At 40.7% G+C, this 27,666-nt stretch overlaps 1 protein-coding gene across 1 annotated transcript in view; it reads right to left on the bottom strand.

Annotated features, from left to right (window-relative positions):
• Window positions 1–8,301: 8,301 nt before the first annotated feature.
• Window positions 8,302–27,666, bottom strand: part of itfg1 (integrin alpha FG-GAP repeat containing 1) — a gene marked incomplete at its 3' end in the record, with an annotated part of 122,085 nt that continues 102,720 nt past the window's right edge. The window contains exons 11-12 of the mRNA XM_008292005.1: window positions 9,518–9,668; window positions 8,302–8,410 (exon numbers count right to left, since the gene is read on the bottom strand). Coding sequence (XP_008290227.1) covers window positions 8,302–8,410; window positions 9,518–9,668 — 260 coding nt within the window. The remainder of the gene's footprint in view (window positions 8,411–9,517; window positions 9,669–27,666) is intronic.

The raw sequence follows: 27,666 nt of genomic DNA on the forward strand, positions 1-27,666 counted from the left end.
CAGCATGTTTAGCCTGACTAGTAGAGAAACTTAAATATGGCCACTTTGGTCTGACTGTGATCTCAGTTTTTAAGTCCATAATTTAAAGGCAATGAATAACTATAGGCAGCTTCCCACTGAAGGAACTCAGGCTAGGTGTGAGGTGGTGTGACTTTTTATAGGAATGGCCCTTTATTTGGCCCTTTGAGCCTTTCTGTGTCCATGCAGTTACTGGACTTATCTCCAGTTCTATGAGCACGAAAGAAATAGAACAATGGAGGGTTTGTTATGCTAGCCTATATGGTGATTTTACGTTGCCGATGGGACTGTTCGAGAGGAGAAGACCGCTAAACAACAATGGCATCAAGAGGGCTAAAGAAATGGTCATCGTTGTCCTCTTGGAGTTTTACCAACCTGACTGTCTTCTCCAGCTCTGTCCAGTCAACACTCAGTCCTGTCCAGCAGTTTCTCAGGGTCACAAAAGTAACTGTCCTGAGGTAGTAGCTAATTTTTTTGGACATGAAAAAGGTTTGGCAGGGATACTTTTTGCAGTCAGAACACGCACACAGATTACGGCTACCCTAAAATGGCCTAAAAGTTCCTGCAGTGGAAAACAACCTTATTTATACCTACACAGGTGATTTAACAACGTTTTAGGTCATCAGACTTGTTCTCAGGTCTGTGTGCCTGTATACACACTGACATCTCATTTATTGCACCAGTTAAGGAGCGACAAATGACACTTTTATTATGTATATTCGTTAAAGGAATCCGGTGACCTCACACACATCCCAGCATACCTCTGCCCACCTACAACTTCAGCAGTTATCTAATTAGTCGACACAGGAATCATTAATCACAATCACTTGGTTGTGGTGTTCACTATGTGCACCACTTCTGTTTTCTATGCATTTTCTGTGTTTTTGTGGGAGGTCTTGAGCTGAACTTCTAAAACATCCATCTGCTTTTAGAGGTTGGGACATTTCTTTGTTTTTCTAAAAACGAAGACCAACAGCTGAAGCTCAAGGTTTTTCTAAGAAATTATGTTGATTATAAGATCGTCTCACCTCCTAAGTTTTTAAGTTTCTCCCGAACTAAAAATCTGCTCGGGAGATGACCTTGTGTATTTACAGCAACAAGGCCCAGGTAGTTGAGCTAATTATATAAAGTTTCCTCATTAGTTTTTTCTTTCCTTTGGACTGCAAGAAGTTGGGTTATTGTCAAATTCAGAGCTCATACTGTCTGAACTACCTTGTCATTCTTAAGCTGATTTATACTCTGTCCGAACTGCATGTCAGAAAGCGATGCAATCCCCTTCCACCACACCTTTCTGACATTACACAGGGGTGTCTGTGTCACGCATTACTGTAACTCTGCACAACACAGGGTTTGACATTTACACCCTCTGCATGCCATGACTGCCCTGTTGCATCGAACTGAGAGTTATGAGGCATGCTACTTCATTTGTGGTGCTTTTTCTATGCATAACCCAATGCAACACTACTGATGTCTCCCTGGAGAGATTGTGTGAAAATTTGCACCTTTATTCCCGTTTTTATAATGGACGCTGTCCAGTGTGGCTATTCACAGAGGAAGGCTGTCAGGACCCCCACCCCAGCCTCGGCCTCAGTCTCCTCCTGGCTTCCTCTCTCTCTCCTCCCGCTAAGCTTGGCTCTCCTCCTCCTGTCACTCTGGTCCGGTGCCTGTCAACTGCAGGGATTGGAGACGGCAGTGGGGATTGGCTCACCTGTTCACTATCTCGTCATTCCATAAAAAGACTCATTCCTCCACACACCACCAGATCATAGACAATGAAACCCTGTTTCCCTGCTGGTCCCAGGCCAGTCCCCTCCCTGCTCTCTTCTAGCCTCTGCTGCAAGTTCGTCCTGCATCGGCGACACACTCGCCGTCCTGATCCTGCCCACAGCCTGCCGCTGGTCCCCAACCTCTCTCCTGTCTGCTTTCCCGAGCCTGCCTGCCCTTTTAGTCCTGTCAGATTCCCCGTTTCATTAGTCTACCTTTAGTTTATTCAGATTAGATTTCCAAAGTTTCCTATTCTGTTAGCGTTTTTTTCTAGGTTTGTGTACATTTGCTCCTTCTTTTGAATTAAGTTTGGCTAGTCTCAGTTCCGTCTCCCCCCTCATTCAGTTGCCCTCGATTGTATTTGCAATTTCCCCACTTAGTTATTGAATCTGCCCTTTTGTTAGTTTAGATGATTATTCCATGAGATTGTGTTGTTAGGTTTAGTTTGACTAGTTTTTCCTGCCTGTTATCCCCTCCTGTTTGTATCATTTAGTTTTTTTGTTGTAATAAATCTGACCTGCTCTGACAAGGGCGGTGTGAATGAGGGAATCAGACACATTTGAATGCCAATGTGGTCAACAATGTGGTAAAAAAAAAAAAAAAAGTCTCTTGAACTCCAGTTCTGTTGTTTAGGAATTATCTGATTCATAAATGGCACAAAAGCTAATTGTCCCTCATTAGCAGCTTCAAGGGCATCTTCATTCCAAGAGAGAATGTCACCAAAAACACATCAATATATAAAAAAAGAAAAAAAGCTGCTCTGCACTACAGCTGATACCTCATCTGGCTCCGTCATGTCACTGTAAGTGTGAGCTAACATCAACATACTTCTTCATCTTTGTGTCTGCATTTATTCATGCTAACGAGCAGACAGCAGTGTGATCATGAGGGCAAACAAGAAAACACAACATTACGGGCTATCACGTCATCCAGCATTTAAAAATAAAACATTCTTACATACTTCGGCTCTCCAGTGACCCTTTCAGAAAAACAACAGCTTTCAGCATTTTTAGCAATATGAAACTAGAGCACTGGTAAAGACAAATAGTTTGAGGAATACCAGGGAACTGAGTGCTAAACTGAAGCTGATGAATGAATTAGGAGTATAGTGTGGTCCTAAAGACCTGAGGTATCCATTTAAGGATTTAAGATGATAAGCCTTAAACAATACCATAATGTGCTTTATTTTGAATCTGGATCTTTTTAACTGCTAGTAACTACCCACCAACTGTCAGTCATGTGTACTAACAAGTTTACTGGTTAAAGGTTGAGTGTGAGCTCACCCACTGAGGAAATGAGTCACCACTCTGCTGGTGCTTTTGAACATCTAAAAGTCAGGACTCCACATGAACCTATATATATCCTCTATTCCTATATTTTCAAACATGATAGTCAAACCAAATGAAAATAATAAAAAAAAAAAGTTGAATCTTCATAACTAAAATCACATTATAGAATTTTTCAGCCAGGAATTCTATTTTGCACTGAGGTCAACTTCAAGAATTAACATTAATTAGCTTTAGCTACTTAAATTTGCAAATGCCAGCCAGCAAAATTAACAGTGGCTCCACCATTATGTTCCTTTCATAGCCTTTCAGACACATTTCTAAAACTGTGTGGTATAGCCTAATTAAAAGAGCAGTTCTTGCAAATTGAAAATGGCACTCTTTCAATTCAAAGTAATTATTCAGTCCTAACAAGCACATATGATGGTGTGTAAAACACTACACTGTATGACCACAATAATTAGATGGTGTAGTCCACACAGACTTCTGCTGTGCACCTGGGAATCATTTGCACCTACAGTAGGACCCCACTCTGACCACAAAGAAATATATCCCACAAATGCTAAGGTGGATGCTAAAACACAAGGCTTCAGTGTTACCATCAAGTCCAACTCAATGTCTCTCCTTCATCTCCCTCCTGCAAATAAAGTGTAACCTCGCCATGAAGCTACAGTGCTCCTCGCGGTGCTGACCTGAACATAACAGAGTGGCTGGAAACAACTTCAAGTGGGCTAAGAGCGTTATATTGAATTCGACCACCGACAGGATGTTACTGTGTTGCTTTCAGCAATTCAGTGTGATGCAAGTAATCCTCGTGCAACACTAAAGTCCTACCATGAAAAACACTGGTGCAGCTGGGCATGGCTCTGCTCCTCCCATTTCTAGGCAGGTAAGCTGTGTGTTATTCAAGTGGCAGAAAGAGCAGTTCGCTGTTTGCTGGCTCACATCATGAGAACACTCACTAAGACATCTCACTGTCTGACATCCTACCCTGGTAGTGACACTTGCACTGCACCATCATGGTAGGCACTAACACACTGAGGCAAAGATGCACACAAACACAATCCTGGACTACCAAAATCCACATGGCATATATACCTGCTACGTTACCAACTGTTTCAATCTTCCTCTGTCCCAGTTTAAATGAGTTAAATACTAAATATGACTTTGCTTTATTCTCAGATTCTCATCATTTTGTGTGGTATTATGAGTCAATGTCAATCATATGTTGAATTCTGTTCAAACTGCTCTATACTGTGAACCTGCTGTAGCAGACACAGTTTGGTTTTCTCTGGAATGCCAATCAAGGGAGCACACCAGGTAACAAGCACTGTTTTTGTTTAAGTTCTGGATCTACTCCCATCATAAAACCACCACCTTGGACACAATGCAGAATGGGAAAACTCACAGTGATCAAGTTCACCATTGGTTTTCCACTGGAAAAATGGTGATGTATGCACTTTCTTACAGCATGGATGCTCATACCTCCTGTAGAGGCATGAAACAACAAGTGAAACAAACACTAGCACTTTGGAAACAACAACTTCAAAGACACCGTGACTCTCACTGAGGTGTGAATATTCCTGTTTCCTCTTTCTATGGCTACTCTCCCCCGCTCTTACCAACTGTGATCCCAGCAAGTGAGGGGTGGAGGGGGAGGGAGCTGTGAGTTGATAAGCACAGCCATAAAAGTAATGCTGAATACAAGTAATGCTGTGGGTCAGCTCCGTGTGGCACTCCAGGAGGAATGGAATAACATTCCACAGGCCACCATAGACAATCTGATCAACTCCATGCGAAGAAGATGTGTTGCTCTGAGAGACGCAGCTGGAGGACACACAAGATACTGAAAAATCAAATTCCTCAACCTGACCCCTATCATGTTCAAAGGACTGTCAATCCGCTACAAATGGCCATACCACAATGTTATCAATGCCGATATGAAGATCAGTAATTACTGAAAATATATTTTGAGTTTCTCTATATATTGCATAACCCAAATGTTCATAAAACTCCTATATTTGACATGGCACGTTTATATTTTGGCTCAGTGTAACATTTAACATCACATTCCTATTTGTGCTGCATAGCCTAGGCTATTCCTCATGACATATGTGTATGTCACTGTTCTTTCATTTCACGTTCATGGGTCATGGTGAGAGATGGATTATCGCATTCGCATGTATGGTGCATTTTCTTAATTTAAGTTAAGAAACGCAGCCTTTTCTCCTCTTCATTACAAAGAGAGGCGGGTTCAGTTTCCAAAACTCCTCTCGCCTTCTATACACGCTCCCCACCGTGGAGAATAAAAGTAGGAAACTGCTTTTTTTCTGGTCTCTTCTCTTCTCTCTCGTTTTTTTTTTGTTGTGTGTCTTACTCTCTCGTTCCATTTCTTTGTCCGCGTTTTTCATTCTCACAATCGCGCTAAAAGCTGCACAAAGCTCCACATACATTCCCCAACGCTGGTCTCTCAGTTACAACAGATTATCTATCGCTGCGATCACAGTACATGTTCCGGTCGCCATTTTCCTGCATGTGTCCTTCTTTTCAGAGTTGTGTTTGTTTACAGAGAAATGAAAGTAACGACGAGCATGTAGCCCAAACACAATAAAAGCACTTATATTTATGTTTATATCCATGTTTTATATTTCTATCTATGAATGACATTGTTGGGATCACTTTCAGAGCGATCTCAGAACAGTTTCTCTCTGCTTGGGTATATTTCTTGTATTTTCTATTAATGAGTACGGAGCTTATGGCAGGTGGAGCACATGGTACCGGCTCAGCACCGATGTTTACAGAATGTTAACTTTGGTCAGTGTGGACACACACATCTTTATAGTGATCTCTGTGGTTATTAGTGTGGACGGGCCATAACAGTAAAATTGGTTAATGCCTGACTGTCGGAAGAAAAGAAAGACAAAAACATCACAGTATATGTGCTGTCTGATAGGGAAAAAATGTGTCCCAGACATGAAAGATAATTCCAATTGAAATGAACTGGTTTGACATTCGTGCTGGGGAACACGAAAAAGTCGGGAAAACCGTGTCCCAGGACACGAAACAATAGATTAAATTTTGTGACTATCTAACGAATTGCCGTGAGACTGAGTTGCTACTGCACAGTGTATACGGCAGCATTTATATGTGAGGTAAAATTGGTGTGTATGTAGTAGCAGGCAAAGAACACTGATTCTGACGCATATCATAAGTGTGTATCAAGTGTTCCTACCGGTGTGTGTGTGATTCTGCAACAGAGGAGCAATTGCAGCCCCTCCCTTCCCAAAAGACAAAACAACAACTGTTTGCCAACTGTGTTGAAACAGAAAGGGATGAACAACGCTCCCTTTCCTGCTAATGAGCAGAGCAGAGTGACAGATTAAATTGTGCAAAGGCCCACCCTCGAGTAGAACTATTTTTATCATTCTCAAATGTCACCAGGTACTAACACTGTACCAACACTCTGACTTCAGAAGAACACATCTTGATTTCAACTGTTTAAGCTATTGTGAAAAAAATGAAAGAAATAAAATCTATTAACTGAAGAAAAGAAGAAAAGCAGTGAGCCAAAAATATATAACACTATTTCTGAACGTTGAGACCAGATATTGAAGCTGCACTTGCTTGTCGTCAGACATCATTTGCGAAGAGTAGGTTTAAAGTGTGACTAAAATACAGCACGTTGTACAAAGATGTGTACTATTTCTTTGGATTTTGTGAACATTTAGTCATCTTTGTTGCAGAGACAGAATAAAGGTTATTTTTCTGGCATTTCTGACACCTTTGTAAGGCAGTCAAAAGCGATAAGTGACAGGGTACATGGGGAGAAAGGAAGGAAAGAGACATGTGATAGCAGTGTCAGGATGGCTTCAAACCCTGGATGTCATGGCTACATGGTGTGCTTAGTGATAAAACAGCCAATCCATATTAATACGTTTTACATGGCGTTCATTACATCACCTTAAACGATGCTCTTGTTTAACCCTTTGATACACAAAACCCACCCGTGGGTCTGACAGGCATGTGAAATAAAATATTGCCAAAAGTACATCTTTTACGTATATGAGCCAGAAAAGACAAAAACAGAAAGAATCAATGGATTCTTAATTTTGGAACATTTCTTGAACTAATCATTTGTAGTTTGCAGTCATTGTGAAAATTAACCAAATCTAAAGCTAAAGTCATGATATTTATCGAAAAAAAAAATTTCCACAATATATTCTGAAAAGCCTAAAAAGTCCGCGCTTCTCAGTGCATCTAAGACACAATGAGTGAAACAACTGCAGACAACAGTGTCTTATCAAAAAATCAGGGACTGTATGTCTAAAACACAGGTAGGAGAAGAGTATGAAACTAATTAGAGGGACTGAGAGCAAAACAAAACATGAGCTATAAAATATATACAGCATGGCTCAAAACCAATATACAGAAGAGCTGTTGTGCTGTTTCCATAAAGGTGCAGGTGTTTAAACTGCAGTGAAAATGAGCCCACAGTGAGCAAAAATGTAACAGGAACAAAACATGTTCAGAAACTGTCACACTTCAGTTTCTGTCATGGAAGAGTTTATAGAGATAAACTGGTGTAGTTCACAAAGCAGGTCTTGACTAGAAGAAAACATAAGTGGCAAAAAACAACACTAACTGCACATAATCCACAAAGTAGATGGACTTACTGAAAACAGAAACATCTGATTCAGAAAGGAAACTCAAAGTACTATATGTGAGAATCTTACTGTGCTCCTTCCAGCAAAAAAATAATACATGATCATTCTCAAGTTGGAGCCAATTATTCTCCTTCCACTCTTGTCATCAATGGCACCAACTGGACTGGGAATAGTGTACCTCACAGTGTGATATCTGCTTAAGTGAGAGGCTTAAGGTAGAGAACCAGCAAAGGGTTGTGATGCTGTATTTCAAATAGCTCCAGCTTAAAAAAACTGCAAATATGATGGCAGTTAATAGCCATCTGCTTTCTAGGCTGCTTGTATCCAAGACTTGCTTGTATTCAGTGATTGGTCCAGGAGGGGCTGTTTCAGTTTTTTTTTTTTAAATGAAACATTTAAAAAAAAAAAAGAATAGAAAGAAAAAATAAAATCACAAATTCAACTTTCAGTTGTGTATTGAATGTGTATGAGAAGAAGAAGAAGACCTCTTCTTCTTTCATGTTACCCCTTCAACAAACTGGTTTAGGCATGTGGAGTGAAGGAGGGAACAGAGCGGATCAGTCACTTACCCATCACTTTAACAAAGTAGGCATCAGCTTCAAAATTGTTCTTCAAAGCATGGATGATCAAGTCTTTTTTGCCCTCTGCCTGGCTCAGAACCAGCATGTCTAATATACCCTGCAAATGAAGACAGGCACATAGATAAGGAACAATGAGAGCATGGTATGTGCGTCTTCTATGTACATTTTTATCCCTCTAACACACTGGATTTCTGATTCAGCTTTATCATATCATCGCTCCTCTTTCTCTTCTACTCCCTACATCTCACTCTCATTTAATTCTCTCAAGGGTGTGTGAGAGAGCCAGGGAAGAAAAGAGGGAGAGTTGAATTCAATAGACAGGCCACATTAGCAGTAGTAATTAATTCTGATAAGACAAGCACATACAGTAGACTGCAGTACAGTTATTGTACTATATGCAGTCAGTCACAGGGTATGAGTGGGAGTGTGTAGGAATCAGAGTTTATGACACACAAACGATTTAAGAATTAATGTGTAAGACAGTGTGTGTACATGTTTCGTAGCATGTCCTGTGCCTCTGCAAGGGTGTATTATCAGGCTTTGCTGCAGGCATCTTTAAAGCAGAAAACACCTTTGCCACGCTGGAAATAAATTCAGGTAGAAGCACAAGAAGAAAAGACTGACAGTGTGTAATAATGAGAGTGAGTAAACAGAGTGAAACAGCAGCAGAGCGTACTAAGAAAATAAAGCACTTTGCCTTGTGGATATAAAAGCTGGCAAAGATGGAGCAAAGTAGGTGTGTACACAAACTACTCTATGTGGTTTTAACAGTATTACTGATATCAAACAAACCCTAAACTGAAAACATCCTGTCCTCCGTCTAAATCCACAATATAACTTGCGAGTATGAAAGGAAAACCATAAATGTTAAATCATTTTGTTGATGTCAGTGTCGAAAAAAGGTTCAAACATCATCTGCTTTTCTACATTAGAGAATCAAATATTCTAGTTTGCTCTGTGAGATTTACTCATTGTTCTTCTCCATAACAATAACAGCTCTTTAATATTGTAGGCATTGTAGCCATGTTCGTTTTTTGGCACGTCTGACAAACTGGGACAAAGGTGGCAGACAGGTAGAGGAGAGGCGCATGATGTAAGAGGTGGGATGGAATCAAAGGAAAAATAAGAAAAACGGAGGGAAGAATGGATGGTGTTTATGTAACAGTGATTGAGAAAACCAAAAATCAACATATCAAATACTCACATCCTCATAGATGTCAAAGAATGTGGCCATGGTGGCATTCTGGATGGCTCCCAAGTCTGACTGGTCCCAGTGGATGTGGAACATTCGTCCCACATCGTGGCAGTCTGAGTTTTTACATGGCACGTTCTCCAACAGGAAGGCCTGCCGATTGCTGAGAAGCAGACAGAAAAAAACAGAGCCAAAGAGAGAAAATGTATGTTATCATTGGCATCCAGGATGGTGACAGCGAGGCTGATGCTATTTAATGCAAAACGAAATATATGTTCATGTCACCAGCTGATCAGCCCGACAGTTCAGATCAGCTGAATCATACCTGTGAAAGTTAGTGAAAGTATTTACAATCTACTAGTTTCTTGCGTCCATCTCTATTTCTGATGTTCATCAGGTCTCTGCCACTTTCAACATCAACTCCAAGTTCCTCCTGCTATGAGCTGAGTCTAAGCTGGAAGTTAGCTGCTTAAATCACTTTGAATTTGGCCTTAGAGATAACATGAAAATGATTTGTACCAGTGATAGACACTTCATCAATACCAGCAAGAAAATTGTTAAATAGAATGTTTGACAGTTTAAATTAAAGGCATTAGAAGCAAATGAAAAAAAAAAAAGCTCAGTTGTATAAACAAATTCCAAGTGGGCTCCCTTTCTGGCTCAAACAGTCTGTCGTATCTCTTAATAATGGAGCCCTTTTGCCCTCTCTCTGTGGCGTATGTGAAGGCCCTCTGAAGTGCACTAGTCCATAGCTGCCTGGGCTCCTGATCCACTCTGCCCACACCAGTTGAGTTCCCCTGCTGGAGGCATGGCCGGTAGGGACGAGAGCTGCCCTTGCGGGACAGCCATCGCCATCTAAAAGCCCCTACAGCCCCTCGACTGGAGTGACAGCTCCCACACCCTGCTCCGAGGGCTGGTGGGCATGATGTCTTAGGTGCAAACGGAGGCCAGTGCAGGGTCTCATCCGGTGACACCTGGGTTATGAAAACAACTTGGAACCCTGACGGCCTAACCCTGTCACCCTTTGTGCACATCTGGGTTTTTACTTTTTTTTACTTTTTTGACAGGTGTCAAGGTGAGTTCATTAATTTATCTTTCTTTATTTTTATTTGTCTGTTTTCCATTGTGACCAATAAACTGCTACCTGCGTAACTTGATAAATATGCTAAAGTGGTTAAATTCCAAATAAATGTTTTCTTCTGGTCTTCATGTAAAGTTATAGGCCATTAAAAAATGATCAGTGTTTAATGATATCGACATTTTATCGAGATACATTTTTCAGCTATACCGCCCAGCCCTCCTGGAGTATCACTTGTTGAAGTCACAACCAAATGACTAATATTATTATTTTCACTGCACACAGCATTGATCCAGAAAATAAGTCATTGTCTTAGAACTCACTTTCACAACTACTTAATGCAACTACTTAGCAATGCCTTCACGAAAACAATGGATGCGAGGTGGCTTTGTTTTCTTAAATCTATGCATGGAGAGTGGTTTCTAGCTTTAACAGAGACTTAGTTATGATAACAAATTTAAATGCTGCAACATGTTGTGTTTTGAGGTTTTGCATTTCAAAATAAGAGCAATGATGTGGAAAACAATGCCTCAGGCTGGAGCCCCAAGCACCTGTGATAGTAGCTTGCACTGCTGTCTAATGCTGTATGTCTACTCCTATGTACAAAAAATTACCTTTCTGTGCACATTTAAAAAATAAAACAAGTTCAAGATTTTTTTTTTAACCCGTTTGTCCATTGTAGCTTGACTGGATATATAGCAAAGTTTGCACGGCACAGTATTATGTGTACGTACATCTGCTGCTGTGACCACACCCTATACTTGGCCTTTTTTTTTTTTTTTTTAGCACATACACACATATGGCTTTTCATTTGCTCAAGCTGAAATAAAACCTTACAACTCACAATTTTTTTCTTTTTTTAACCTGCCTCTTTACCTACACTTTGTGTGCTCAGTCTTTGTCACCATCTCCCTGTGATTCACTGTTGAGACTGAACTCCCTTTCGTCTTTGGAGATGGCTCTCTGTACCTGCTCTTAGATCTCTATGGGAGTGGCAAGATGGAAAAAAAAATGCTGCTGGTCTAAAAAAAGAATAATCGTGAAAGCCCTCCCTCTCTTAGGATTTTAAATGACTCTTTCCCCCCCCCCCCAACTCTATCCCAATGCAAGTGTCTGGGGAGCAGAGGTGAAGGCAGACCACAAGCTGTGATGTCTGTCATGTAGGACGTTTTAAAAATTTGAAAGACTGTTTCGTGGTTGCAGTGACATATTCCCCTGTGATAATGTTAGAAAAGGAGGGACATGCATTGCAATGTAGAGAGTGTTTGTTGCTAACAGTCATTAATATGACAATGTTATCCACACTGAAACTAAATTTGCTTTGGTTAGACAGAAGGCACGCTTGTGGAGAATTGAAACTGAAGTGATGTACGATACATAGAGAGACGCACAAAGATAAATATATTTTGTATTCTATACATGTTGCTACCATACAATGTGACAACACAAGTTATTATCCTGTCTTTCAGAAAAGGAGGTAGAGAGAGAAACAAGCAAAAAAAAAAAAAGAAAAAGAAAACAACCTGCAATGAGAGAGGCCAAGATGAAAAGCCTTCCACATAAACAGCATGTTCTATTTAAAGCATGGCCTTTGTGTACACAATATACTGAATATGACAGTTATTAGGGCAATAAATGCTGATGTTACACAACAGCTCGTCTCAACCAAGCAACCCAAGTGGTCAAATTGGTACTTGAAATGTACTTATAAGCCTCTCTAGCGCTCTTAACTTGCCGTTAGGAAAAGTGGTGTGCAAGTGAACAAGCAGTTACAGAATGCCAGTGAACTGCTTGTTGTTATTGTGTTGTATCATTGCAATTTTTCATAAAGTATCTAATGGCAACTTTGATAGACGTTTTTCAAAAAAGCACACAAGCCCCAATATTCAGCAACAGGCATAGTTCACCAGCTTTGCAGAATTTAGGCAGCACTGGATAGTTTGATGATGCAAGACCTTGTGTCTCAGTGCATCAACCTCTGAGCACAAACACTGGATCTTCATCAAAAAAAAAATTATTCAAATTATGATGTACAGCATTAGAAGTGCTGCATGGAGAGGACAAAGTTCAATGAAACTTTGTTTAAATATGAAAAAATAGTTTTTTCTTTTAATAAACACAGTATAAACCGCAATAGAAATTCAATTAATTCTTATCAGTATGCCTGACCTTACGGCACCGGTCTGACCAACACTTTTGTATACAGAAGAATGTAAGTGTTGTCATTAGTCTGTGCTTTATGGCAAGTGATAGTATGCAGCAAAACAAATGACCATTAATCACGATCAACTCTTCTAAAGTGACTTATTAGCTGCACCCAAGAGAAGAAAACAAATATCTTTTTAATTTTTTTGACAACTCAAATGTTCAGTTACATTATGCCTGACATCAGCTGGAATTAACAGATGGAACTGCAAATAAGTGCACTCTGCCATATTCTGGGCCTTTATAGGCAGCTAAGAGCAACAAATGCTCATTTAGTTGGTAAAGCCAGGATTCAGCTGCCAATAAAGATAAGCATCTATATTTAAAGGACTGCAAAGTACAGGAAAGTGCAGGAATTTAATTAATTCCTTTGGTGGACACATAATGCTTCAGGCGCAAGCATTAAAATAATGTCAGTTGAGATGACGTTCTAGTGTTTCAGGATGGATGCGTCTTTGTGAGTGGTGGGTGGAGGTGATGGGTGGGGTTGGAGAAGCTTGTGTGGGATTAACTGACTTAGGCTGTGATTACACATATACTAGCTGGGGGTTTGATTAAAGGTCATTCTGTGTAATCCATGAATGCTGGGTATGTAATAGTTCCTTCTCCCTCCTCATTAGGCTTCAAGTTAAGAGCACAGCCTCCACGGAACATGATGAGCTGTCACTAAGGACCTGCCACTGAAGCACCTACTGGTCAACACATGGTAAATGGTGAGCACTTCTTGGCTCACTGGAGTATAATCTGGTCTCAACCTGCATGACTTTGGTGCAGTTCTCAGAGACAGCATGTCTGTGATTGTGTGCAGGTGCAAACGAAATGTAACCATTTCGACATTGCAGGCTGAACTTGAGAATGCATTTGATTGTTATTCACCAATGTGTATGTATCCTTTAGGATATTTCTGTTCTTCAAAAGAAGCGCCTTCTAGCACTGCAGGGGAGGTGACAGTGAAGACGAACTCAAGGTCATTATGTGGATCACACACACATACACACACACAGTCGTGTTTCCATGGTTTCAGAGGACACTACATTGACTTACAATACTTTCCTGGAGACATTCTTTAACTGTAACCCTAAACCCCCTTCCTAAAATGCAATCATTTAAAATATGGGGACTTGCTTATGTCTCTTTGAAGAAGACAAGTCCCCATAATATGACTGTGTAACCATACTTAGGTCCACATAATGTCAGTATGCCTTCCCCCCCCACCCCATTGCTTCTCCCTCTGTGCTGTGTTGACAGCAGTAGATTGGCCTGTAAACCTACTCATATGCTGCAGACGTTTACACATGCACGCACACAGACACACAAATAAATCAAAGCATCACTGTCACATCAAATGGGACACTTTAACCATTTAGGAAATGACACATTGGTTTTAATTTTGTCAACGAAAACTACAATCAAGTTTGTTGATGTGTATTATGACATTATGATTTGACATACGTATGAATATTCAGTGGCTGAGAATCTACAGTATGTCACAAAAGATAGATTTTATTATATAATTTCATGGGACAACAATGAAGAAATGACACTTTGCTATGATGTAAAGTAGTTAGTGTACAGCTTGTATAACAGCGTAAATTTACTGTCTTCTCAAAATAACTCAATACACAGCCATCAATGTCTAAACCACTGGCAACAGAAGTGAATACACCATGAAATAAAGATGTCCGAATTGGGCCCAATTAGCCATTTTCCCTCCCCCGGTGTCATGTGACTCATTAGTGTTAGAAGGTCTCAGGTGTGAATGGGGAGCAGGTGTGTTAAATTTGGTGCTATCGCTCTCACACTCTCTCATAATGGTCAGTGGAAGTTTAACATGGCACCTCATGGCAAAGAATTCTCTGAGGATCTGAATAAAAGAACTATTGCTCTACATAAAGATGGTCCAGGCTGTAAGAAGATTGCCAACACCCTGAAACTGAGCAACAGCACAGTGGCAAAGACCGTACAGCGGTTTATCGGGACAGGTTCCACTCAGAACAGTCCTTGCCATGGTCGACAAAAGAAGTTGAATGCAAGTGCTCAGTGTCATATCCAGAAGTTGTCTTCGGAAAATAGATGCATGAGTGCTGCCAGCATTGCTGCAGAGGTTGAAGGGGTGGGGGATCAGCCAGTCAGTGCTCAGACCATACGCCACACACTGCATCAAACTGGTCGGCATGGCTGCCATCCCAGAAGGAAGCCTCTTCTAAAGATGATGCAAAAGAAAGCCAGCAAGCAGTTTGCTGAAGACAAGCAGACTAAGGACATGGATTACTGGAATCATGTCTTTTGGTCTGATGAGACCAAGATAAACTTCTTTGGTTCAGATGGTGTCAAGCATGTGTGGCGGAAACCAGGTGATGAGTACAAAGACAAGTGTGTCTTGCCTACAGTCAAACATGGTGGTAGGAGTGTCATGGTCTGGGGCTGCATGACTGCTGCCGGCACTGGGGAACTACAGGTCATTGAGGGAACCATGAATGCCAACATGTAGTGTGACATCCTTAAGCAGAGCATGATGCCCTACCTTCAGAAACTGGGCCGCAGGGCAGTATTCCAACACGATAATGACGCCAAACACACTTCCAAGACAACCACTGCCTTGCTAAAGAAGTTGAGGGTGAATGTGACAGACTGGCCGAGCATGTCTCCAGACCTAAACCCTATTGAGGATCTGTGGGGCATCCTCAAACGGAATGTGGAGGGGCACAACAGCCGTATCTCAATATGCGTAGCTATTTGTCCGTACTTGCGGTCTTGCGGACTTGTGAAATGTCATCAGTCGGAGACCAAGTACTGATCCAATTCTAAGTACGCATCTGACCAAGTACGGATGAAATGCCTGGATGTGTTCTCGCTCCGCCCACATTATTGAGTCTACATCAGACCAGACTTGTGTGAACTTCAGACAGCCAAGTATCCCAGAATGCATTTCGCGCCAACCAGCGGCAAAAGCTGAGGAGAGAACTTTCAACGGTAACACAGGCGTTTTTGTAAATACTATTGTTATTGTGACACAAACTGTAGTTTGATGATTATTTTAGGTGAGAAAGTAGTGGCATAAATGTCAAATATGTGATCATTTTATCAAGATGAAACCTGCTTCAAATTTTGCTCCAACGATTTCGGAGATGTTAGTGTCCTGGTCTGACAGCTGTGAAGGCGGCCAGCGCTCACAGTAGTCGCTGAGAGCCGCCTGATGTCGGCAAGACTTTCTGAAATCTGCCGCTGGCTCTGACGGTTCTGTAGCGGTTAAACAGGGTTATACGTAGTTCAGCGGTCACACATTGTCCTCACAGTGTAATTTGTTCATTGCTCACAATCGATTCAAAAGAAGTTAAAGCTAATGTTGGAACTTTATATTTTTATTTAGTGTTGTACTTGATCGCTGCGAAGCCTTTGAAAAACTGAAGCTTAAATGGGACATTCTGAGGCTATCTGAGAGAGAAAGTTTAGCTCATGAAACTTCATAAATCAAGACATTATCAACTGTTGAGCAATTTATGTTTGGTTAGAATTGTAACACAACTGTACTCTGTAAATGAAAACATCACACATACTCCATCCATCCATCCATTATCTATACACCGCTTAATCCTCACTAGGGTCGTGGGGGGGTTGGAGCCTATCCCAGCCGACTTAGGGCGAAGGCAGGGGACACCCTCGACAGGTCGCCAGTCTATTGCAGGGCTACATACATGACACATACTAGCATTGGCAAAACTTCTATTTACTTGGACTGTTCTTACACGCTCGTACTGCACTATGATAAACATACATGTACTTTAACCAGCGTAACAGTGTCAGGGAGCAAGACCCTATCATGTACACTAACCTGAGTATAACACAATGTCATGGAGTAAGATCTTATCATACACGTGGGGTTCACTTTTTAATCAACTATATTAACATTTTGGGATCAAAAACACACAAAAAATACAAAAAACAATTTGAAGAAATGCATTATTTATGACAATAAAAACCACAAACATGTTTAATGAAGCATTTTAAAAGTTGAAAATGTAACCATAGGTTGCAGATGTGAATTTGAAAAGGTAAATTTAATATAAAATCAATTAAATACAAATATATACAACTATATGCAACTAATTACGAAGCAGGTGTGGCTTTCTTTCTGTTTTTATCCGTGCCACTCCTGAAAATAATTTCTGTCCAAACTGAGGCAGACAGCCACATTACAGGACCTGCACTTCCAGGGACTTTCTTTCACTTTCGTTTTGTCCATCACAAAAAAATTGATCACAAAAAATGACGCAGATTTAGAAAGAAACGCTTATTTCATATGCTTATATTGTACACACGTTTCTTGTCACGCATGTCCATATCTCCGGTTTTACGTGGTCTATCGACATTAAACAAAAACTGGGAGAGAGTTTAAAGTCGGCACTTTCAAGAGAAGTTGACGGCATTGCTGTATACACGATAGTTTTCCTGTTGTGACGTCTCGAACATGTCATATGATTATATCACGCCGGCGTGACGGCGGACCTCTAAGGGTTCAATCAGCATTTTGGTAAGAGGGCGCAAGCCGGGAGTATGAGGCCCCTGTAACATTATTTAGACAAACCTCTGAAGTCTGTTAAAGTTAAGTGCATGACATTAACAAAATGTTTTCATGGCAATTCCTTGCCAATGGTTAAGTGTCAGTCGGTTGAATGGTTGAATTTTCAAGTATAATATAAATGTAATGTGAGACCACAGCTATGCTAGCAGCTTTGTGAGGCTGTAATTGAGCACAGTGGTGCTTTGTGCTAAATGCTAATGTCAGCATGTTAACATACTTAAAAATGACAATGCTAACTGTAGCAAGTAAAATGTTTATTATATTTATCAATTTATTTTGTCATGCTTGCGTACATTTCAAGTTGCACTAAACACAAATTAGACTTGGGGCTAATGGAATGTCATTGAAAAGTCAAAAGTAAACTCACATTTAATCAAAATGTGACATTTAAAAGTAAGAAAATGTAAAAATAAAACTATGCTTAGTGCACTTTAAGCTTGCGTCTGCACTAAGTCTTTGTGTGTGTCTGTGGTTGTGTGCCTGGAGGCTTCGATTATTGTATGAACTCAGCGTCAGCTCTGATGTGTGTGTGTTTTTTTATGTGTGCATGTGTGCCTGAGGGGAGTCTTTCACTGTTTCTAGCCCGACTCACCTCCCCTCTAATTGGCCTCCAGAGGGGCAGTTGGCTGGCAGGAGGCTGACCAGCTGATCATGCCCACGACCTTCTCTCCCTCTATCCCAAATGCTCAGAGATTAGACTGCTACCTGCCTACCATCATTCCATCTACTCATCCCTCCATCTCTCTACTCTACACCCTCAAGCAACATAGCTTTACTAACTCGGCCAGCTTTTTCTTGATGCCCTTCCTTTCCTTTCCTTTCTCCTTTCTTCTTATCTGCACCACTGTTATTCCACTCAATTGCCTTTGTTTCACATTTTTGCCTTTTTGCTCTACACCAATCACAACACCAAGGGCTTTGTTAAAGTGCCTTCCAGTCAGTGTGAAAGCATTTGAAAATGCTCCATGCACTGTTGATGTGGCTCGTACGCAGAGCTACACTCCTCTTCCTACCTTGACAACATGACCTAATGTACTTCACTCTATCCTTTTCACTCTTCGACTTCAGAAACTTTAGTCTCTTAATGAAAATGCCTTGGGGGTCAGCAGGCCTTTACGCACACATTTTTTGTTTAATTTAGTCAACTGCCGAATGACTGGACTTTTTGTCTCAACATAAATGGAGTAGTGAGAGCGCCAAATTACAAAAATAAAGCAATCAGAGAATAATAAAATAAAAGTGGAAATAAAAAGAAGAATAAATAAAATAAAAAATAATGTGGCAATATAAAGCAATATTAATAAAAAATGAATCCATAAAAGAAAAGGCTAATACAAGTAGAATTATAAAGACAAATAAATAAAATAATTAAAGCTGCAAGCGGCATTTGACGGGTCCTCGCACGACGCTTGTCGGCTGTCGCGCACGTCGGGGTGTTGCAGGCGGAACTCTGAGCCAGCGTGTCAAGTTTGGGGCAGATTGGAACGCATGCGGCCCAGTTACGAGCCACTTCCTGTTTAGTGGTGAGCCGTGGCGGCGTGCGTGTTGACCATGGACAGAAACAAGCTCTGGCTGAGACTCGGAGCACGCGTGTAAAGTTTGAGGCTGATCAGAGCATATACAGGCCAGTTACACAGCCCCTCTTGTATTCTGTCGTTTTATGGTGTTTTGGCAAAGCTGTCACATTGTTTTGTCAAAATAGTGGACTTCCTGTTGGGTTTAGGACTTGGTGCTGATTGACTTTTTTGTGCATCCTGACCTGCTACACATTCCCACCGAATCTTGTAGCTGTAGGTGAAATGGCCTTTCGACAGGACTCTGTTGAATGCCAAAACACAGCAAAAATGGACAAAATGGCCATTGAGCGAAATTGCACAGGTCGCCATTTCCAAACCGGGCCTCATCTGCAGAGCGTTTGAGGAACTTTTAATCACCACATCCTGTAGTTTGTGCCTGCCAAATTTCAGGTGTGTATGACATACCCCCTAGGAGGAGATCGATTTTGAAAATGGCCAAAAAAACGAAAAACAGAAAAAAACGTGCGCAGTGGGAATGTCGTTGTGCGCAGGCACAGAAGGAATAGTACGCAAGTACGGACCTGAGTATTGAGAAACGGTCTTGTGTAGACTTGGGGCAGCCAAGTATCTCAGAATGCATTTCGTGCTGAGGAGAAAACTTTCAAAGGTAATACAAGTTTTTTTTGTAACTACTAATGTTATTGTGACACATAATATAGTTTAAAGATTATTTTAGGTGAGAAAGTAGTGGTATAAACATCAAATCTGTGGTCAATTGATCAAGATAAAGCCTGCTTGAAATTTAGTTCCAATGATTTTGGAGAAGTGACTGTCCCAGTTTGACAGCTGTGATGGCGGTCAGCGCTCACAGTAGCCGCCAAGACCAGCCTTATGCTGGAAAGACTTTCCAAACTCTGCTGCTGACTCTGGCGGTTGTTTTTTAGCGGAGCTGATCAGTTTCCATTAACAGCATCATGCTGCTGAAGATGCTCCGTCAGAAGGTCCAGGATGGAGCTGCTGATGTTCTGTGGAGTCTCCCAGCAGTCAGGGAGGACCTGGTTTATCCAGCTGTCCCTCCAACAAAATGCTACTTTGAATTTATTTTCAGTGCACAGTTACAGTCATAAGATTTGAGCAAAATGGTACAACAGGTGATGAAGACAAGAACATAATTCAGACAAACCGAGGTACCACCGCTATGGAACCGTCAGAGCCAGCTGCAGATTTCAGAAAGTCTTGCCGACACAAGGCTGCTCTTGGCGGCTGCTGTGAATACATAAAGAAAAATAAAAATGAAACAAATAATAAAAAAATCAAAAATATATTTGAAAAAAATAGCTAAAAAATTAATAAATAAATATTATTATTGTACTTATTTGTCTTTATATTTCTACTTTTATTAGCCTTTTTTATGGATTCATTTTTGATTGATATTGCTTTATATTGCCACATTATTTATTTTTTATTTGATTTATTCTTCTTTTTATTTCCACTTTTATTTGATTATTCTGTTATTGATTTATTTTTGTAATTTGGCACTCTCACTACTCCATAAATATAACTTAAAAACATAGAAAATAAAAGAACATTTTGGCTTGTTATCATTAATTATTTCCTCATATTCATATTACCATCAAAACTCGTCAAATGTTTTCAGAAGAGTATTGCTTGCTGCCATTAGTATTTTTGAGCCACAATGATTGCAGAAACACAAGACAAAACTGGGGGTGTAAAGCTGATTCTGTCCTATGTCAATCACTCTTACAGACCCTATTTAAGGCTCTACTCAGTGTTAATGATCGTTGTTGCCAGTGACATCAGTAAAAAATCACTATAATCCACTTCCTGCTTTTACAGTTCTTGCTCCTGCCATTTCATTATCCAACAGGAAGAGCTTTCATTCCCTCCAATGACACAATTACTGATTACTTTTTTTGTTCTTTTCATTTTGGTAAATAAAAGCAAAACAGTAAAATGACATTTGAAGAAAGTCTAACGTTTTAATGCCCTTTAAAATGGATTGTATTTACTTTACACTTCAAAAAAACAGTAAAATATGTAATTTGCCCATAGGTACTCAAGCTTTTGTATACAACTGTAACTAGATTCTAAAGAAAATCAAATTTGACAAAGCCATTGTTTTCTTGTAAAACTTTAACACAAAGTTGTATTTATGAGCCCATGTTACAGGGTGCATGTCTATGAGTTCTGAGCAGTTCCAGGGAAGAGTGACTTTCAGCTCACTGACTGTTTAGAAGGAATATTTTGCGAAGTTTTACGAGGTACAATTACTCCTTTACTACACAGAAAAAAAGAAACAGAACTTTGCGTAGCTGCATTTTTTGTTGTCATCACAAAATCTTAATACCATGTCAATACCAAAGTTCTGAAAATGTGACAGTACTTTTCTACGGAACTTGAGGTACTGAACGTGTCACAGCTGTCAGGTGGTGATCTGTCCAGACAGCTTTGGCCAGCACAGGTGGAGCAACAGGTCTGCTACCACTTGTGGAAAAACAACTCAAAAATTGCATCTGGTGATATCAGGGACCAGCTGTAATGACCAAAAGCTGGAATGCAAATAGTTTTTGTTTTTTTGGGGGGAATGAGTGGAGGAAAAACCTCAAACATGTCAAAGAGAAACATTTGAATCTGTATTAAGAATTCAACCAGAGGGAGTTTCAGTTGTTCTTTTACATTAACATGTCCGAGAGGATAACATTTTGGATCACTGTTACACCACATTAAGCAGTGTTTATTCCCTGCACTGCACTGGGACTCTCGGATCACGTAATGGTTCATCTTATTCCTGCATAGAGGCAGAGACTGAAGCTCTGTAAACCTATTGTGAGGGAATCAAAACAGTGGACCAGTGAAGCTGTGGAGAAACTACAGGCATGTTTGGACTGTACAGATTGGGATGTTTTTAGGACTGCTACCAATAGTCTGGATGAGTTTACAGATGTTGTGACGTCATACATCAGCTTCTGCGAGGACAGCTGTGTACCAACACGCACCAGAGTGAGCTACAACAACGACAAACCCTGCTTCACAGCTAAACTCAGACGGCTCAGGTCAGACAAAGAGGCAGCATTCAGGAGTGGGGACAGAGACAGTTTCGGAGAGGCAAAGTATGCGTTTAGCAAGGAGGTGAGAAGAGCTAAACATCTGTACTCTGATACCCCTTTTCCACCAAACCGGTTCCAGTGCTAGTTCCGTGCTAGTGCCTGACTTTGCATCAGTTCTTTGTGTTTCCACCGCCTAAGCACCTGCTCCAGGCTCTCAAAACTGGTGCTTAACAAGCACCAACTCTTTGCTGGGCCAGAGCTAAGAACCAAGTATGTCAGGGGCTGGGGGCAGGGTTATCGTGACCACCGAGACCGATGAATGGGACACACAAGTGGTGATTCGTGTTGTTTGTCGCAAAGACATCCCTGGTCCGATCACAAATGTATTGGAATGAGTCCCGGGACACATGGACACACAAACTGTTGCGTGCTGAAATCCAGTACAACTGTGTCCCACCAGCAGCACGACACTGGTAGAAAACAGTACTTTTTAAAACTTTGGTGTACTGCGGTATTTACACTTGGAAATGCAGTCTTTTCGTGGAAAAATGGAGCGCACCTACGTACGCTGTTTATTCTGCTCATAGAAAAGACAGAGAAAATCACTCGGTTTCATCTTGGACAAATGTGACATTAGAATGCCTTAGTTTGCTCTTTTTAACGTCGTATTTGGTCGCACACCGGTCTGAGCACCGCGGCCACCAACAGCAGCTACCGCAGCCTGCTATGTGGGGTGTTCGGGGAACATCGTAAATTGTAGCGCCTAGCCCCTATCGACAAGAAAATGTTCAGCAAGTCATATGTTTGCCCGTGACAAGGTGAGTAATGCGAACAAATAAGAAAGTTGGTCGCACTGGTAAAAAAGCTAGTCTGGAGTCCTGGGTGGACTTCCGTGTGGCGCGAGGGTTGTTCAGTAAAGGGCTGCATATGCAGTGACGTATGGCGTGGCTCTAACTTGGCTCCTTGCCGATGGAAAAGCAACCATCCTCACCTCCTCCATCATCATCTGGTACGCTGCAGCAACAGCCAAGGACAAGGCCAGACTGCAGCGTATCATCTGTTCAGTCAAGAAGTTGATTGGCTGCAATCTGCCTTCTCTCCAGGACCTGCACGCCTCCAGGACTCTAAAGCGTGCAGGTCAGATTGTGGCCGACCCCTCCCACCCTGGACACAAACTCTTCCAAACACTCCCCTGTGGCAGGAGGCTTTGGTCCATCAGGACCAGAACCTCACGCCACAAGAACAGTTTCTTTCCGTCTGCCACCGGCCTCATGAACAGGGCACAGGACCCCCACTGACCCCTCCTGCCCCCTCTATGGACAGTATATGTTATATTAACATGTTACTTCTCTCTTTGCTCATCATCTGCAATGTTATTGGTCATATTGCACCGCCACACCTTCAATTTGCACCCTTTTCATAATCTGTGTAAATGTAAATATCAATATATTTGCACCCTCAGTATTCTTGTAAATAATACTACAGTTTTATGGTTCTTATTTAAATTTAACTTTAATACTTCACTGCACAATATTTTTCGCTTCTGCTTTGCACTATTAGCTATTTTTATTTTTGGTAACTTTTATTTTTTAGCTATTTTTATCTTGTACATTGTGCCTCACTGTATATTTATTGTTGCACCAACCCACCAGCACAAATTCCTCGTATTGTGTTAACTATACCTGGCAATAAATCTGTTTCTGATTCTGATGTTATCACAATGTTCACATCCTGAAACATTACAGATGAACTCTACACAGAATGCAAAATGTTAATATTTTTTAAATAAATTTATTACACCTGAGTTATTTATTTTTTATTCATATATCAGGCAACTGGGTAATGCAGTAGAAATATGAATGTCACCATGACAGTTAATTGTTTCTTGTTTTTGTTTTTCTTTGGTGTAATGGTCCATCGCCAGTAGGGTGGACGATCGCTTTTTCACCTTATCCTATCTTGTCACCCCAAAAATGTATCTTAGACCAAAAGAGATATGTTATATATGACAAATGATGATGCAAACTGATAGCAGAAATTCAGCGCCAACAAACATTACTTGATTAAAAACCAAGGCCTATAAAAACACGATTTAAAATATTTAATGGATACCTCAACTAGTTTAACACAGACAGTCATGGGGAGCACTAATGCTGGTACTTGTACAGTACTCAGTCTGTTAAAAACTGTTACATAAGGTTTTCTGCAGCTCTGAGGGAGTTTTCTGTAGTTTGAGAAAATAGTCCTGATGCCATCATCACTATGGTAACCTCCAGCTGCAGTGACTCAGATGCAGCAAGTCACCAAACTATCGACAGGTTGACAGTAAGAGAGAGAGGGACCGACAGCAAGGAAAGAGAGACGCCGACGAAAGGCTAGGAAAGAGATAGAGTGGGCAGGTCCACATAGATGAAGTGACAGTGATATGTTGTCAAGACCCTGAGGCACCGTGGTGTCTTATTCTGCTAGCCACTGTGGTGATGAACACAGGCGAGACTCATGACGACACAATCAAAGTCAAAGTACATCCTTTGGTAGTGTCACTCCTCCACACGGTCCGCCTGCCGTCACTCAGGCTCCCTGGGTGATTCTCACTCTGTTGCCTTACAAAGTCAGCTCTCTTTTGAATCTGTTCTTCTGCTCAAGACATCATAAAACAACAACCTGCAAATGAGCTTGTTTCACAATTAAGTAAAACAAGATTTTCAGTAGAAAAAACAAACAAACAAGACATGTAAAGCATGAAAACTGAAGCACTGCCTAACTTTTCTTGGTCAAGCGATGAAAAAGAATCGAGAGTCTACACGTATTGCCTTTCATATTAAGGGTAGATTGTGTTACTAGCTTGTCAATGCACACAGCTGTGGAACAATTAAGACTTAAATAATGCTGAATCATTGCGTAACTGTGTGGGCTGGAAGACGTGAGGCAGAGTTTAGTGTGAAAGCCTGGGTGTCAATTTGGGCACTGGGGTTCAAAACCCCAACTGTCATAGAGACATTTCAACCCCTGCGACCTACACACTGTCCCACTAACGTCCCAAAATGAGTGATTGAGCTTCTCATACACACACAGCTTCTAAATATTACACTGAGCTATGCATGAGAATTTACAATAAACAATAAAAACAAAAAAGCAACAAAGTTGGTCTCAGCTCTGTGAGATCACGATGGATAATACTGCTTTTTGCTGGATGGTCCTGGCTTCTTGCATGGGTTTAGGGAAGTCAGGGCTTAGCTGCCATAATTGTTATTAATGTTAAAAATGCACTTAATATGATTTGCACATTTTATTTTGTTAAGTACTAATTTTTATTTTGTTAACCGCTCAAGGGAAGCACTTTCTGTTTAGTGTTGTAAGTGTTTTGTTTTCATTCATTCACTATAAAGTTGTTCAAGATGCACATGCAACAAGAAAAAAAGGCAAGAACGTCGTATATGGACTGAAAGGTGGCATTTGCAAAGGCAACCCTTTTATGAGGAACATTTTCTTTTTGGTCATTTTGTTGTTTTGTGACGTGAAGTGGACTCATTCCCTCTTGGTGTACATGCCTATGTACTAAATGTTTACAGTGTTTATGTATCTTTAGTTTTAGTCTTGCTGCTAATGTGCATATATATTGTATGTATTTGTGCAAATGTGGAAATGTGATGAAGTGGCAACAAACTCATCAGCGTTATCAGAAGCATGGTCTGGTCTAATTCCTGGAAGGAGTGACACAGTGTATTGGCCACCTCTCTTGTCTATGTTCCATGATACTGCAGTATCTCAACCACTACTGGATGGCTTGTCACAGAATGTTGTACCGATATTCATGATCCTCCAAGGACGATTTCCTCTGGTTGTGTTCATCTCGACAACTTCTCCACTTTGACATTTAAAGTGTAAAGTGAAATATCCTTACAACAATTATCTGAAAAAAGGGAGTGCTGTACTGGGCAAAGAATAATAAAATTTGTAGTTTAAATGTGAAGAGAGTACAAAATCAAGACAGGGCCAGTCCACAGTACAGATGAAAAGATAATAACTCTCAGCAGTCCTCAGCATTAGTCGGCAGTCAAAGAGTATCGGAGGCACTCTGATTTAATGTCAATTTTTATTAATACATGGACAAAACTGCATGTTTCAACCCAGAATTTTCATCAGGGTGTCGAGTGCAATGCTTAATTTGCTTGATTCAAAACTTATTAAGCAAATTCATTAAGCGACACAAGTCACATGGATTGTGACTCATGCCACTTGAAAATTTTTTCCCATCGTTATTTACAAAATATGATATAAATGTGTTTTGTTCATCAATCATTTATTCTTTATCGGTCTGTTTACATTGTTGTTTAAACATTTTGTGACATTTGTGATCATTTGGTTTTTGTTTACACGTACCATCATCTGAATTTTCTCCCAATGTAAACATTTGTGTTAAAACTACTAGCACTATTAGCGCACTACTAGGTGGTGACTTCATGCATTATCAGCTTTTCATATACAGTAGACATAAACATTATACTGGCTAAAATCCTTATCACTGTCTTTGTGCTTGCATGCTGACAATAACACAGCACTTCACAGCATCACTACAGACTCTTAGCCTTGTTCTATTTTTATGTCAAATCAAATAAATTAAACAGTTGAACTGCGTCCTTTTTCCTTTGTCTTGTGCAGGTGTTAAGGCTAAGGAGCTGGTAAAATCCATTTCAGATTGAATGGAAAAATAAAATGGTTAAGATGCTGAACAGCAGAGGTTTCACTCTGAGACTGACATCACGCATAGGGCACCGAATGCGCAGGTAATGTAAAGCATTACAAGTCCTGGTTACAGCCTGAGTTACTGCCATACTATATCAACCCATGACGGAGAAAAGCGAACCAGAGATTGCTTTATATACTCACATTTAGAATTTTACCTTCCAAGAAACAGATCTGCTTTCTGTTCAATGAAGCACACAAACACACCTCCGCAGATTTTGCTGTGATCTCACTGCAGTGCTCGTCACTAGAATGTGGAGTATTGACACTTTTTTTTCCCCCCCAACTAATTATCAAAGGGCAAAAATTCTGTCTCATTATGCTTTTAGTGAACAGTATCCGAGAAAGCTGTTCATTTTCTTTATCTAAGAAGTCATCTGAGGTCACACCAGCTTCCCGTCAACAAAGCTGCACCTTGGAAAAGAAAATATTGTGCAGGACTAGTGAGGTAAACGTCTCATGCTACTCCACTTTCCACCCTGGTATTAGTAACAAAACCGAGAGACAAACACAGCTACCCTGCTTCCAACATACAGAGAGGGATGGATTTTAAATGGCATTGCCTAGCAACAGCCTGCTAAGCTCTTGGCAGCTGCTTGGTCGGGATGCATACTGATAGATGGAAACACACACCGACACACGCATGCATGTACACTCACAGCAACACTAAAACTTAATGTGATGGAACTCATCAAGGCATCAACAAGGTGAAGAGCTCGGGACTTTATATAACCAATAAAACTAATGGTTGCTTTGCCACATTTGAGTGGGCACAGAATGAGGTGTCATATTCAGTTTCACATTTTTCCAAAACTGGGATCGACAGTACAATACTGTCAATCAATTGCTACTCTTTACAGAGATACTAATTGGGCATGGTTATGTCGGCGATTTTACTTTCAGTCATACTTATTGATGCAAGCCTCCACTCATAAAACAGTACAAAGATTTATTCATTTCTGTTT

The sequence above is a fragment of the Stegastes partitus genome, unplaced genomic scaffold (genome assembly GCF_000690725.1).
Source record: "Stegastes partitus isolate 25-593 unplaced genomic scaffold, Stegastes_partitus-1.0.2 Scaffold777, whole genome shotgun sequence".
Lineage (NCBI taxonomy): Eukaryota > Metazoa > Chordata > Actinopteri > Pomacentridae > Stegastes > Stegastes partitus.